The sequence below is a fragment of the Hydractinia symbiolongicarpus genome, chromosome 2 (assembly GCF_029227915.1).
Source record: "Hydractinia symbiolongicarpus strain clone_291-10 chromosome 2, HSymV2.1, whole genome shotgun sequence".
NCBI classification, from domain to species: domain Eukaryota; kingdom Metazoa; phylum Cnidaria; class Hydrozoa; order Anthoathecata; family Hydractiniidae; genus Hydractinia; species Hydractinia symbiolongicarpus.
In genome coordinates, this window is record NC_079876.1 from 31,043,875 (window position 1) to 31,059,363 (window position 15,489).

At 32.6% G+C, this 15,489-nt stretch overlaps 3 protein-coding genes across 4 annotated transcripts; 2 read left to right on the plus strand and 1 right to left on the minus strand.

Moving 5' to 3' along the window:
* Positions 1-457: 457 nt before the first annotated feature.
* LOC130627674 (protein mono-ADP-ribosyltransferase PARP15-like) lies at positions 458-1,899 on the plus strand. The gene has a single exon (XM_057441400.1). The coding sequence runs from the start codon at positions 502-504 to the stop codon at positions 907-909; it is 408 nt and encodes a 135-aa protein (XP_057297383.1). The 5' UTR covers positions 458-501; the 3' UTR covers positions 910-1,899.
* Positions 1,900-3,573: 1,674 nt separating this feature from the next.
* On the plus strand, positions 3,574-5,529 carry LOC130630113 (uncharacterized). The gene is made up of 3 exons (XM_057443510.1): positions 3,574-3,894; positions 3,976-4,040; positions 4,482-5,529. Exons 1-3 carry the CDS (start codon positions 3,574-3,576, stop codon positions 5,527-5,529), a joined length of 1,434 nt encoding a protein of 477 aa, XP_057299493.1.
* Positions 5,530-13,564: 8,035 nt separating this feature from the next.
* On the minus strand, positions 13,565-15,277 carry LOC130630650 (uncharacterized). Of its 2 annotated transcripts, none has more exons than XM_057444225.1 (2): positions 14,900-15,277; positions 13,565-14,711 (listed from the first exon to the last, which is right to left on the minus strand). In XM_057444225.1, the coding sequence occupies exons 1-2, from the start codon at positions 14,935-14,937 to the stop codon at positions 13,727-13,729; spliced, it is 1,023 nt and encodes a 340-aa protein (XP_057300208.1). In that variant the 5' UTR covers positions 14,938-15,277; the 3' UTR covers positions 13,565-13,726. The 2 variants fall into 2 exon arrangements, with proteins under 2 accessions (XP_057300208.1, XP_057300207.1); XM_057444224.1 differs by having other exon boundaries at positions 13,565-14,720.
* Positions 15,278-15,489: the final 212 nt, after the last annotated feature.

Consider the following 15,489-nt stretch of genomic DNA (forward strand, 5'->3'; position numbering starts at 1 on the left):
ATTTACACACAAGCATTGCCAGCACCTTGACGAGAAATTATGTGAGGAGGATGAATCACAAAAGACTTGCGTTAAATTAACTTCCTTTGTTTTTAAAAGTTGTGGACATCACGGTATAAAATGTTGCTATGAACGTGTCGAAACAATGAAGTGCTCATTTCTTGTCTGTGAAAAATCGAAGCGATTTGGTCCCGTTGTAAAGAAGGAGTGCTTTGAAAACATAGATGATGTGAAATGTCAATCAGAGTGTTGTTTTACAAAAGAATGTGGCCATTTTTGCAAAGGTCATAAATGCTGGCAACATGGAAAAATGAAGAAATGCGAAACATGTGAAAAAGTAGCAGAAGCTGAAAAATAGAAACAAATAGAATTGGATAAAGCAAAGAGAATAGCAGAAAATGAGAGCATCGAAAAAGATTTAAAAGCGTTAAGAGATAAAAGCGACTTCATTAACATAATTGATCTAACACCTAATGGCGAACACGCAAGGGAGTTCTTGCTATGCGAGGACAAAGTGAAAAAGCTGTCCATAAATGGTATCCTAATGTTACGAAATTAGAAAAAGTCGAAAATAATGAATTGTATATTAAATGGCTGAAAGCTAAACTGGAAATGTTTGATCCTGACAAAAGCAGTGACTTAAAGTTTCATGGCACAGATGACACAGGTGTTGAAGGAATTACATCAACTGGTTTTCGCATGCCAGAAAAACCTGGCATGTATGGAAAAGGGATATATTTTGCCACCGATGCTTCAAAGAGTGCTCAAGAGATATACACAAAGGGATCAAGCAAGTTATTGCTTTGTGATGTTTTGGTGGGTAGAGCACTTACTGTCAGTAAAGGTGATAGTAACATAGATTTAAAGAAAATACGTGAGAATGAATGTGATTCAGTTTTTGCAAAATAAGATACACGTAACGAAGGTGGTGTTTTGTTTGATGAATTTGTCGTCTTTAATCCTGACCAAGCTTATCCAAAATACATTATTCATTACACAAAAGAGGATTTGGATCTAACAAATGAATTAAGGGATATACAGTTTGAGAGTAACTTTAGTTTGTCAAAACATGATTTACTTCCTACTCAAAGAATGACAAAAAGTAATCCACTTGACATGCATCTTAGGCTTGCAGAATCTCAGTTTTATAGGCTAATGGGAAAAATGAATTCACTGAATGTTGAATTAACTTTAGTGGAGTTTTATATCGATCCAGTTCTAAAAAGAAATTTTGAAGCCGAAGAAAACAAGCTTGCAAGAAAGTATGGTGTAAACAAGGAAGAGAGCAAATTTATGTATGTCTTCCATGGAACAGGATCAACCAAAGCCGTTGAAAATATAATGAATAAAAACTTCGAGAAGAGCAAACAGGGCAAGTTTGGTGCAGGAGTGTATTTTTCAAAACTTCCTGAATACACTTTTGCATACGGAGGGGAAAACCACATGATCTTGTCCAAAATATTACCGGGAAAAATCTACCACTGCGAAGAAATTGCGATGAGTTCCCGTGATCTTGAGCCTGGTTATGATTCGCATGGTGGACTTCCATTAAATGATGGTAGCGGTCAATACAGAGAGATAGTTATATTTAATACGAATCAAATCCTTCCTTGTTATGTTCTTCATATTACATGGGTATTATAATTATTTCTGGTATTCCTTGAAAGCAATTAATTTTCTAGGCCTTATTTTGACGTCGTTGTTAGAGAAGATAATACGATTGTTATACGCGTGATTGTTACCAATAGATGAACATTTACCATCTTAATAATTCAAGAAAGATGTAAATATGTACCAACTGATGTGAACATTCCTACTACCACTTTTTATTACTTTGTTAAGGGTGTATTTTAGTTAAAACATTTTCGACCAGCCTTGTGTAAAATTGAGTAACTGTTCCGTCTTTTGTTGATAATGTTTTAGCCTCTTGCAAAAGCTGGTGTAAGGAAGTTTTTTTTAATTGCTAGTAATTGACAAGATACTTACTTACTTCTAGAATATGTAACAGCTTGGCCTTTACCAACAAATTATGTAATTTCCTAAAATTTACAGTTACTAATTACCAGGGACTTTAATTTTACATTTGGCATAATTAATTAGTATAGTTTATAGTAAATGCTACTGAGTATGTATGAGAAATGTTCTTTAAAGCAATCCTTTATTGTAATTCGTAAACACTGCTAGTCTTCCATAGATAATTCATCTATTCCGTGCAGACGCTTTATTCTCAGAAATTATGATTGTTTTTTTATTGTGAAACCTTTGGTGGTTTCTTACATAGTCATCGGTGTATTTAAAAATAATAATATGTTTTTCACACTAGCTTAAGTGTAAAATACAACTATTGATAAGACAGAAATTTTAACAATCAACTTGACACCAATGGTAAGAATAATTCTCTTTCTATCTGAAGGACCTATATCCTTCATCATCTGTTACAGTGTCTTATGTAATAATTTTTCTTTTAATACTTATGTAATTTTTGAATTTTGTATGTATAATTAACATCACCCACCAGCATGTAACACTGAAGTATGATGTTGTGTTTATTGTATATACTTACATAAATGATTATTTATAACATCCCGTGCTTCTTGGTGTTCTAAAATAATGAATGCAAGACATGTTTTGACAAGTCTAAAAACCTCAATATTCTTTTCTTGGTCTTACTGAAAGCTAAGCGTCCTAAATCCTTCATTATGTGTGAAGTATGTTATGTAATAATGTTTCTTTTAATACTTATGTCATTGTATTTTTTATTGTCGTATGTATATTAAATATCACTAACCATCATGCAGTACTGTAGCATGATGTTATTTCTGGGTTCTACTGCGCAAACTTTATACTATATTCATTTTATTCTATTTAAGTCAAGCTAATGTGCTGACATTAAGATGCAACATAAACTGCATGAAACGATATAAATTCTCATATTGACAATCTCAAATAAGGGTTTTGACGAGATATAGTGCACTTGCTTTATTACTAAATTTAACGTTATCATTCATCTAACGGGTTATATTTGGTTATCGGCAGTTTTGCTATAGGAGTTTAGTGTTTCTTATACTATTTGTGTTTTGAATTCAAATCATAACAGAATAAGTTAATAAATTGGCAGGGACCGCTACTGAACATCATTATAAGAAAAAAATGTTCATAAAATTTTATTCAAATTGAGAGGACATCAAAAAAAGAATCAATGAAAAAATTTGATTTAATGTAAGAAAATCAAGTCGAGACTTTTTTCTTCTTCTTATATATGAGAGGGAAAAGAATGTGTAAGAATGTTTTCGCTATAAATGATACGTTTAGTTTTGCTTAGTAAAAAATACAAATAAATAAACATCAGGTGGAGCTGCGTTATCATCCTCGTCCCCAGGGTCTTGTGGCCCCTGAGCCGTTATTTCGGAGTGGCCAACAATGACCCTGGAACAGGCTGGTCATGTGATACAAAAATGCCCAGATATACTGGGCATTTTTGAAATTCCAGAGATAATGAGATGCAAATTTGACGCTCGTCTCAAGCTTTAACAGAGACGCATTAATACAAGCGAGATAAGAGATAGCCAAAAGATGGATGTGTTGAAACGTTTGGATTTTGTATTTAATTTGCACGAAGGTTTTCCTTCTCACTGCCTTAAGCCTAAACAAGTTCAATGTTTTGAAGCTCTTTTAAAGGGCAGGGATGTTGTAGCTGTCCTTCCTACGGGTTATGGAAAGTCGTTAATTTTTCAAATTCTTCCTGACGTTATGCCACAAAAAAGTACAAGGAATATCGTTATTGTGGTGTGTCCTTTATCTTCAATTATAGAAGACAAAGTGCAGTTTTTAAACAGTGTTGGTATTTCAGCAATGTCACTTCATTGCAAAAATAGTTCCAAAGCTCTTATGAAAGTTTGTTTGCCGAAATGAAAACTCATGAAGAAATCAATATATTAAAAAAGGTGCAAGAAGGGGATATAAATCTACTCTAAGTCAACTGTGTATCAAGATAATGTTGTTGGAATTGTTATTGACGAGGCCCATTGTGTAGAATTTTGGTAAGTATATATATACTGTTTTTTTCTTCTCATATATATATTTAAGAACAAGTTAGCTACATCTTAGAAACATTTTTGACTAAGTTAAAGTAATTTGCAATGTTATGACTAGCTATGTGTACTGTATTGTGGAAAACCTAAAGTAGATAAGCTACCTGCAACTCTGCAGTTCGGGTGAAAGTCCTGATTGGGCTTTTGTACACTAGCTGGTCATGTCATTAAATTACCTCGAATAGCTAGCTATACATATGGAGTCAAAAAAAATATACATTTCATTTTGATTTTACGTTTCGATTTTTTCTTTGTCAGGTTGACAAAGAAAATAATTAATAAAAAATATATAACAAAATAAATTAATAAGATGCTGCTCTAAAAAGGACTATGTACTTTTATATATAAAAAAAAAAATTAACCAATAAAATATCTAAATATACATTTCAGGGGAGAAGAATTTAGAAAAGATGTTAAAGAACTTTCCACAGTGCGCACTTATTTTCCAAAAGCATCTATGTTAGCCCTTACTGCAACTGCCTCACCTCATCATATAACAAGTTTAGTGAAGTCATTGAATATGTCAACAGCAAAAGTTATCAGAGTAAATCCCAACCGCAAAAACATATTTCTTGACAAAAAGATCCGCAAAAGTAATGCTTCTGGATTCGAAAGCTATGAGAATATATTGTTACCTATAGCAAATTCATTAAATTCAGTAAGAGAACAATTTCCAATGACAATCATTTATATGAAATTAAAATATTGTGGTCTTGCCTTTAATCTATTTGAAAGAATTTTAAGCACATTTCAATACGTGGGATTTGAAAAAACACCATCTAGTCGTTTGTTTTGTCAATACCATGCACCGCAGACAAAAGCTATGAAACAAATTATCATAAAGGAAATTTCTAAGAAGAACTCACGGATCAGAGTTATCTTTGCTACCACTGCGCTCGGAATGGGTGTTACTATTCCACATGTAGAAAATGTTTACCACATTACCCCACCCAGCAATCTTGAAGCTTATGTTCAAGAAATAGGACGAGCTGGCAGAAGTGAGCAACCTGCAACAGCTATTTTGTTTTACAATAATTCCGATGTTTCAGCAAATAAAACAAATGTGGATAAAAATATGAAATTGTACTGCCAGACATCAACTTGCCTAAGGGAGCATATTCAAAAACATTTTGCTTTCAAGCACGAACTTCAAGAAAAATGTTGTTCAATCTGTGAAAAAGTGGAATTGGTAGAAAAACCAACCACTGTAAGAACTCGTTTAACAGCAAAATTAAGAAATGAATTAAATAAGGAACTATGTATGGCCCTATCCAACATTAGTAAAGAAAATTCGATATTTTTGTTTGGGACTCCCAAAGAGCTTGCCGCTGACATTTGTTACACAAGCTCACAATCAAACATAGGTGCCCCTGATTTATCCATGTTAGATAAGAACATTGCTAAAGAAGTTCAAAATATTTTGTCAAAGTATTTTTGAGAAAATACATATACACTTTGTTTCATAAAAATACCAAAAGTCTTGCTACAGAGGTCAGTAAAGTATTATATTGTTTAAAGAAGAGTATGACCAGCCTTTTATATCTATGCTTTATGAAAAGAGTGTATATATTTTTTTTCTTGATACTAGTTTCACGCAACAAACTGTCCAAAAATTTGAAATAAAAACATATATATAGAGAGTGAAAGTTTAGTAAAATATATAAAGTAGAAAAAAACCCATCCAAAACCATCACAAATAACTTATATACTTCTAATTTTCTGGTAGTTCACTTAGATGTTTTTTAATCCATTTTTGATGTTCCATGACGTTGATATATCGAAGTGGAGATCGTCTTATATTCGGAAAACTAGAATGGTGGCGCAATGGTGCATGGTCAAAAGGCTTAATTGTCAGCAGATCAGCAATCATCTCCTTTTCGTCTTGACTTGAATCACGGGTTTGATGTTGTACTGACAGAGGATGGATCCCTGATGTGTTGTCATAATTTTCTGAAATTTCTCTGATACCACTTACAGCTTTACATACCTTGCTATTAGATTGAACAGTTTTTTTAGGGCCCATTCTTTGAACAATGCTCTTGCTTAACTTGTTGCAAATTTCCTGAGCAAGATCTTCTTCCATATTATTTCCAGGACCACCTCTCCAATTAACAAAAAAGCCATATTTAAACTGTTCTGATAAACGTGGTGTCAACATACATTCAATTTGTGCAATGCTAACGAACATTTCAATAGAATACTTACTAAAACCTCCTAGTGATCTGAATACAGTTAACAAAAGCTTTTGATTAATAAGGTTACGTTTACCATCACCCTCTTTGGCTGTATCCTTCATTTGCAAAATTAAAATAGTAAGAAAAATCGAACATAACCCATAGTTCTTGACATAATCATCCCCTCCTGTGACATTTGGATTTTTTTGGAACAAAAAATTTTGAACAAATGTACCTAATACATCATCAAAATACCTTCTTTGCTTTTCTTTGTCATGTGTAATGTTGACTGGAAACCGATAATTTGATGGTCTGTCTTCTAGAGAGCTCATACCCAGAAATTTCATTAATGCGACGATTATGTAGGCACGACCCGTACTTAAAAATAATTGTTCACTACCTTCATATGAATCTAATACTTTAGACGGTTTCGCATCCTTTCGGCTATACTTTTCCCTGAAATATTTAAGAGTTTCAATTTCTTTGACTGATTCAGGTGCATAAAGCAGGGAATAACTGTACTGCAATAGTGACGCTTTGCAATGCCACATCACAGGTTTAAATGGAGCACAGTGTTCCAAACGGTCAGATGGTGTGTGTGCTCCACCAAGAAGGTGTTTTGCACCAGCAAACCGAACTCTTGTGAGCTGGTCTCCAGAAAAAAGTATTTTCATTTCCCTCATGGGATCGTTTTCAGTAAAAACAACATGACCAATGTTCTGACCAGGATCTGCTTGATAGTCAACATCTACTGTATTTGGAAACCGCTATGGGTCTGGTAACTTCTCTAACTGTCCCGCTTGATAGTAGATTTCTGCAATCCAATTTTCAAACGTTCTAAGAATTTCAACACAGTCTGAATATTTTGATTCGTTTGCGTTAATAATTGGCATGGAAATAATGGTTGATTTTTGTTTCATGCATTTACTATGTGGGTGAGGTAAATGCACTGGCAGCACGTTTTTTAAAAACTTAAATTGTGAAAGAAATTCCAACATTATTCTCCCAATTAAAATTTTCGAGGTGTCAGCATAATGTTGCCATTCTTGAACATTTGGCATAAACAAATTTGGTGATGCAGTACGTACACTTTTGATTAAAGGAATATCATTAGACAGATGTTGCAATGGTATTCGATTTTCAATTAGATTACTGGCCATCATGTGGAGGTCGTTATTGTCAACATTTTTCCTTGTAGCCACAAGCACCCTCATATCCCAGTTATCTGATGTACCACGCAAAGATCCACCATTTCTGATAATATTAACAGCCTTTTCCATAAAATGACCACCTGCTAATTTTAACAAAACATTGCGCATTGAATTCGATAAGCAAAATCCAACTTGATTTAATCTTCTTTGGAACTATATAAATTGTATATGTATGTAATATCAAATAAACGACTTGGAAGTATTTAATTTACCTCCAGTCTATCTAAGCCAATATAAAAATCTTTCTTTAAAGTTTTGATAAAGCTACTTTATAACACATTTTTTAGGTTTAGGTCATACTTTTTAGGTTTAGTTTGATACTTTTTTAGAACGGTTTAGAGCTGACCCCTCCTTTAAGCCTTTAAAATGCTTTTCCAAGCCAATTAATTTAATTTTTCAATTTTCCCAATACTTTGTGAGTTAGCAGTTAAAATTACCTATATAATCTCAGCCTTTTGTTTCATAATAATGAAGTTTCTTATTAAAAATTTGTGTACATGTGGTAAAACTTATTGCTGCTGTTATGTTATGTTACTATAATTTTGATTTTTTGATTTTTTTGTGAAGTTTAATTTAATTGTATATAGACTTTTTTATTTTTGATATTTTGATTTGGATAAAAACTAAAGTATGTTGAAATAGAGTTGTATATATAATACCTTTCTACTGCAACCTCCTTCAACAGCAAGAGTGGTGTTAATTCTTTGTAGTCGACTTAATTCATGCCATCTAATCTGCATTAACACTGAATAGACAAAACAAAGTTTAACTTTTAAACTAATACTCAAGGGTTGGTGTAATTTACCAGTGCTTGCTAGCAAAATTTTTAACAATAAAGAATGATTTGATTCTAACTCTTCCCATAAACTTTCGAAATCAAATGTCTGTAAGCCATTGTAGCTGGTATCATGTAAGTATGATGGTTTAGTTCTCCTACAAAGTTTTGCAGAATCACTTTTAACCTCCAGCAACATTTTACTTTCAAAGTCTACCATGGAATTTTCACAATTTTCTTTATTTCTTTGTATGTTTGTGACATCACAGAGAGCAGGTTTATTTTCAAAAAGCTTCTTTTTTGCCACAGATGTGGTTTTACTTGGTGAAGAAACTGCACAACGTTTAACTGAAACATTTTGTCTATGTAAACTTTGATTTTTTTGGCACTGACATCGGTATTCATGCATTTTTTGAATTAACGATATACATTTACGACATATAGCATCAGACATTCCATCATCTTGTGACACTCTTATTCCACATGTTTGCTCAATTTTAAATGTTAACATTTTGTCACATGGTTTTGAGCAGTGACAATACAGCATAACCGACAAAGCACTTCATTTTTAGGTAAAGTGGCATGTTTAGTATATATCTTTGTTGGTGTATTAACAACTTCAGCCATTACAATGTGAAGATGACATTGACAAAAGTACTCCAAAACTGACTTGAAACATTTGCACTGTTATCACTACTAACTTAGCAATATGTAGCTAGCTAAACTAAAACAAAAAAACAATATAGTTACTATATTCCTTTGTACACTCAACATAAAGTAGTTTAAACATAGTAGGCTGTTTCATATACGGAAGGAAAAAAAAGGCTTATTACTTATTGCATTACTTTAGCGAAAAGGTAGCTAGCTACCTTTATGTCTAATCTGCTACAACGTCAAAAAATCAGTAAAGCTAGTGACATTTGCATCTTTATGTCTGGTCTGCTACACAACAAATCAGTAAAGGTAGTTACATTTGCCTGTATTTTACATGCAACTAAAAACTTAAATTTCTATCTATTCCTGGTGTCTTATGTTACATATAATAATAATAACTAGCTATATATATATAAATAATATCACAATCCCTAATCTTTTCTAATGTTGAGTCAATTTTTTAAAGCTGGAGACCAACAGCCCAGCTGCCATGTTTGTTGTTACTGCCGCGAAAGACAACTATGCATAAATTATATTTTGGGTATAATTATCATAAATTATAAGCGATCATGTGACCAGCCTGTTCCAGGGCCTTTTCGCCGCTATCAGCTTTATCAACAAGGCAAAATGCCCTGGGAACGAGGTTGCTGCGTTATATAAACTCTCTAGATTGAATTGTTTTTTTCACAGCTTTCTCTACAAAAAACGACTACTACACACTGCTTCAAATAAAACCCAATTATCACACAGTCTTATTAATATCGCAAACACATAGTTCGGGTCACTTCCTTAGTACACGAATATAACGCGGTGCATCAAATAAATTGATTTAAAACAGTTATTAAGATAACGAATTTGATCGCTTCTAATGGTGTTTATTTCTTAAATAAATTAAAATGCATAAATAAATATTGCAAAGCTGATATGTGAACAAAGGGAAAGAATTTCACCTATTTATAATCGTGTTTTTGTGAAATCTTTAATTCTTTTTTGTATCTTGTGCACAAAGCGTTCAAGTAGATTTTCTTTCGTCTTTTGAATTAAGTTCAATAAAAAATATATTCGTTGAATTGGATTGGATATTATCTTGTCATGAGCAAGCGAGTTTATTCTAGGCTGTATTCTAGGCTATATTCGTCACTCTTTGTTGCTAATTCTAGTTTGTCTTATCTCATAAATCTTAATAAAATTAGCGGCATGGTTTTTCTTACGTTGGCAACCCTTGTCTTTTGTAATAATAATTGATGTTCTCGACCAACCAGAGTGTGCGGATTGTACAATTCCCGAAGTTTTACCCTGGGCTACATCTTCTCAAGTGTTATTTTTCAGAAGAAAAAGAAATATAAGAATTAAGAATAGCGCTGGGACTCTTAGCTAGTGTTTTATCTGTGATAGATCAAACTTACACCACAAAGATAAAAATGTTTAGGAGACAGTGACAAAACAACTTCATCGAAAACTTCACTTTTGAAGAAGAGATGGTTTTGAGAAAAAAAGAGTTTTTGTTTATTTTGTTAATTTTTAAAAAAATAATTATTTTAACAACTTTTCATTAAACAAGCAGAAAAAAATACGATTGTTTTTTTAAAACTAGTCATAATTGCAGATTTCAAATTACGAATAATTTTTAAACAAAACGGCCAAAGTTTAAAATTTGGTTTATATATCGACACCTGCCAGAACCTCGCGTTTTTGTAAGCGAATCAAAAGAGTTGTTTATCCTTCTGTTTTTCTCTCCTCTCAGCTAGAAGTAATTGCTTTGAAGAAAACGGTTGCTTCAGGGGTGTGTAAATAGCACTTTAGAAAACAGTTGAACATACCAATTAATATGCATTTAACTGAATATATGTTTCGTCGTTAAATGTAATCAGATATTCTCCATAATTAGGAAAGCCGGAGTTTACAGAAATTTAAAAACAATTAATTCCCATATATGTCACATCCAAATCTCGATATAGGTTACGGGAAATAGTAAAGCACGGTTTCTTTGTAAAGTTGTGTCATTCGTAAGAGTGAGCCAATGACACACATCTTTTGGATCTATGTACAGGACTTTTTTAATACACTCTAAGCGCAAGGAATGTACGCACAATATTTGGTCCTTATACAGAAAAACCACCAGGTAAATTTACAAAGGAAAACAGCCTCGACGTTGCTTGATGTTATTGTTACAGGTAACTTAGCAGCTACATTTAAACTAGCATTTATAAGTTATTATAAACTTTTTCGCTATAGCTAACTAGACAAAGTATGAAAGGAAATGCTGTGATTTTTATCTGGGTCAAAATTCAAAACTTAAGAGGCAAATTACATCACATTTTTTAGTCTTTTTACATACACTTGAGAACAGCTGCAGGAAATTTCATTGTTCATTATCTTGTCATGATTTCTTTACAAAAAAACATCAGAAAAGTTTTCATAAGGATTACTTTCGCGTTTTCTAAAATTAAAAATTTCTCAAGATAATCTTTTGCGATTTTGTGATTTATAATCGTTTAAATTACTCGCTGAGAATTTTTTAGGTTTAAGACCAAATGTCCCACAGAGTGTGTACATTTTTCGTTCTTACCCTATTGTCATATAAGCTATGAAACAACTATATAAGCTATGAAACAACTATATAAGCTATGAAACAACTATATAAGCTATTGCAGGAAAATAAGAAAACATAAAGAATAAAAGTTTTTTTTATCACAATATTATAAAATAATTTAAAACCTAAAAAACCTAAAAATGTCCTATTACTTCAGTAAAAATTAATGACTTGAAACTTAGTATTATATGTTCTTAGACCAGTTTGATCAAATAAACCCCCGAAAAAGTTTCACTTCTATCATAATTTCTGAGTTTTTGAATTTAAGCAATATCAGAGACGCCGATCAATTGTTTTTGACAGCATATCAATTTTAAAAAGCTACATGTACACAAAACACTAAAAGTGATTCTCATGATTAAAATAAGTCAGATAGATGTATCCTAGGTTTAGGATTAAATACCTTATCTAGCCCAGAAAAAGTGGGAATGTGCTTCTAAAGCACAATGCTAAATACATAATCTAAACTGCCGTATAAATACAAAGTGGTTAGAAAGTTATTTTTTGTCCACCAGGATCTGCAACACGTTTACTTGCACTAATCGCTCAACCTGGTGCCACTCAAAACTAGTTTTTAAATATGCACGGGAACTTATTATGCAAAATAAACAATGCTAAATAACTGTATTTGTTTGCAGAAGTAACAATAGGCTTTATCATACTAAGTCTTAACCTGGACTGAGACTTCAAGTCTTTCAGCTACAAATAAATATCACTTCTTGCTATAGTTTCTCAAATTATGTTATTTCATAAAAGAAACCTGAAAATCTTCCAAAAAATTTTGTTAAAAAAAGTTTCTGTTCGATAAAAGAAACCTGAACATTTGCTCAAATTTATTTATAAAATATAGGTTTCTGTTTGTCTTGACAACAAATATAACCGACATAAAATGCCTTGCGTACTCAACTAGCTATATGATTAAGCCTTGACTGTTCACTGTTATCGAAGGTCCAAAAACAAACAAATCAAAACAGTTTTTTAACTTTATCAAGATTTATTAAATAGCTTCAAATTTTCGGCAGAAAAAACAATAACGGTTTCGTGCGGAAGCTCATTGGTGCCATATTTTGCTCGTGTTTTGAAATGTGGAGCAAAATTGATTTTCATTTTTGCTCGTGTTTTGAAAAGTGGAGAATTTTCCTTTTCATTGTTTCTCCACCTTTTGGAACAAAAGTGAAAAAAGTGGAGAAAAAACTGGTGGATTTCGCTTTTTACACACACCACGTGGAAGATTGAACCGGTACGCTCGCCTAATCATAGCAATCAATGTTGAAAGGGTTGCGGAGCGTGGGACAGGGTCCCCTAGGTTCGCAAACGAAAACTTTTTGTGACCCTAATAAAGTGGCCTTAAGTCACTGCAAGAGACGAACTGCCTTTTCTAAACATGGCATTTTTGTGATATACAAATGAAAGTGGTTATTGTAGATGCAAAATTATTATATTTTACTAGCCCTGCCTAGGATTTGAACCTGGATCTCCCATTTGCACGAGTGTCATAGCCATTTGACCAAACAGGGCATAAATATACATATATGAAAAACTTTACAGGTGCATCTTATATATGTTTATGGATTTATACAGCACACATAGCATAGTTAATTTTTTTGTGGATATCAAATAGATAAAATTAACTCATTGGGGGGTACAAGCCGTACTTATTGCCTTTTTTACTGGACTTATCCGTTAACCCCTTGGTCCAAAATTATTTGTTTTATTAGAAAAAAAAAAATACCCTAGCTTTATGTGCAAAAATATCAGTCCTTTCTTTTTGACCCTGATTTTATATGATTTTTCTTCTATCGAAATTTTGAGAATCTCAATAATTCTCTTGATATACCTCGCGTGTAGCAAAGCTGCTCCACAATTTCGCTTCGCTCGCGAAGCTCAATTGCTTCGCAAAAATTATCTCTAAATTTTTGAAGCATTTTATTGAAAAGTTGATCCTGGCGATATCCCTAACTGGATTCTCTCCTGGGAGTTCCAGTTGTCGAGTGTTGACGACATACGGAAGGAAAGCTACCGCTTTAAAAATTAAAAGTAAACAAAAAATTCAACCTATATTTGATGTTTTGATTTAATCTCCTGAAATTATGTGCGCTCATAATATTAACATTATAAAAACGGCTGCTTTTGGGAAATATTTTGAAGATAAAGATACAATATTTACAGTATTTAGTAGCCATAGCTAAATGCAATATTGTCGTCAAGGTATACAATGAAATTTGATTTTATATATTCTTTGGTATATTAGTCGGTACGGGATAGCAATATGGCGAGTCATCGACATGCACTGGCAACTCAGGTGGACAGAAATGACTCTCACATTGTATTTCTGAATCGCTAATATTAAGTCTCTTCCCCTCGTTGTTATTTTCATAGATATCTTCTTCGCGTTGTCTTTTATATAACCTTCTTATAAGAATGCCAGTCACCAAGCATAAAAACAAAAACACCGCCAAAGCAGCTACAGCAATGGAAATCTTGTTGCTAGTCAACTTGTTGATTTGGCGTGGTTGACATTGTGTTTTCGTAGTCACGCAAGACTTGGTGGTCTCATGGTAAATAAATATGTTTTCCACGCAAAGTGTATATACAGTGCATTCATGAAGTCTCTTTTCTGTGTATGAGCAACCATATAAACACTTTTTAAACTGTTTTAACTCTTTGTATATTGTTGCTTCTTTGTATCTTTCTTTTACAGTGATGTCTGTCCACGAGATGTACGATTCTTTATCATCCCATTTATTTGTATACCAACGGATTGTAGTTGAATTCTCCGTGGAAACTGCTGTTAAGTTTTTAATCTCATGATCATCGTGACAATTGAAGGTGCTTTCATAGTAGTTTTCATGTACAGTGTCTTGTAAATGTAGTGAGTTATTTCCACGATGTAAAACAAGCCTTTTAACAATATAATCCTCTTCACTCCATGTATATATATCTCCAATTCTACAATTTAACGTGTAATTTGTTTGATGTATTCTATGAAACGTACAAGTTGTGTAGTTCGTCCACCCTCCCCAACTTTTGACTTTCATTGTAATCATCATTCTTGTATTTTCTTTGGAATACAACATTTTATCATCAAATGAGATATTTAAATGTAAATGATGATCTTCCATCACAAAACAAAATATATTTTCATATCGCGCTTCCACGTGTATTGAAATGTACAACAATAACAATGTTGCAAATAAACCTTTTGATGACATTCTAAAAAAACTTTAATAATAAATCAAATGTGATTAATTTCATGAAAGGTCACAATATGTTTAAAGATATAATAAACATGAACAAAACAAAAAATTCTTGACAAATAAATACATTATTATAAACACATATACATCAAAATAAAGTGTAATTTATATTTGTAAATAAAAAAGAAAAGAAATATTATTTACTTCTTCTGTGTGTACGTTATTTGTTTTTTGTTTTTCATAGCCAGCGCATCATGAAGTTCATAGAGCTTATCCTTAATGAGATTTCCGAAACGATATAAATGACTTTGTTTTTAAATGGAAACGTAAAATAATAGCCCTCTAATCAGGTTGTTAGATCTATGAATGCTTTGGCACCATCATGTCATCATTCTGTTAAATCAAATCAAATTATATAGACTAGTGTAGCTCCATTTGGTCGTATGTCAAATCTTACTTTCTTACCACAATGGAAAAGAAAGTATATTGTGAAGAAGAATTAACTTGTGCTATATTTTTGCTTCAAAGGTACAAATTACGTGTCTTAATTTAACACCCCGTCCCCCCGTCCCCCTGTTCCACCGCCCTCTGTCCCCCCGTCCCCATCTCACCCCTTTCCGTTCATCTCACCGAATTCTTTAGTTATCTATATAATTGCCAATTCATCAAAATAAGAAGAAAATATATCATAGGGCGCCTAAAACCTATCTGACACACAAAGTTTGTTATACCTTTTGATTGTTTCAGAAACAAGATCATTATAATAGAACATATTATATATGTTCATATGAAGA

Bases quoted from the DNA above. Each gene is read 5' to 3' on its own strand.
- LOC130630113 (XM_057443510.1), top strand. From the start codon at position 3,574: ATGGATGTGTTGAAACGTTTGGATTTTGTATTTAATTTGCACGAAGGT. The intron at 3,895-3,975 runs GTTTGTTTGCCG...ATCTACTCTAAG, and splicing joins GTTCCAAAGCTCTTATGAAA to TCAACTGTGTATCAAGATAA. The intron at 4,041-4,481 runs GTAAGTATATAT...TATACATTTCAG, and splicing joins GCCCATTGTGTAGAATTTTG to GGGAGAAGAATTTAGAAAAG.
- LOC130630650 (XM_057444224.1), bottom strand. From the start codon at position 14,937: ATGAAAAACAAAAAACAAATAACGTACACACAGAAGAA. The intron at 14,721-14,899 runs GTAAATAATATT...TTATTATTAAAG, and splicing joins ATAACGTACACACAGAAGAA to TTTTTTTAGAATGTCATCAA.
- LOC130627674 (XM_057441400.1), top strand. From the start codon at position 502: ATGCGAGGACAAAGTGAAAAAGCTGTCCATAAATGGTATCCTAATGTT.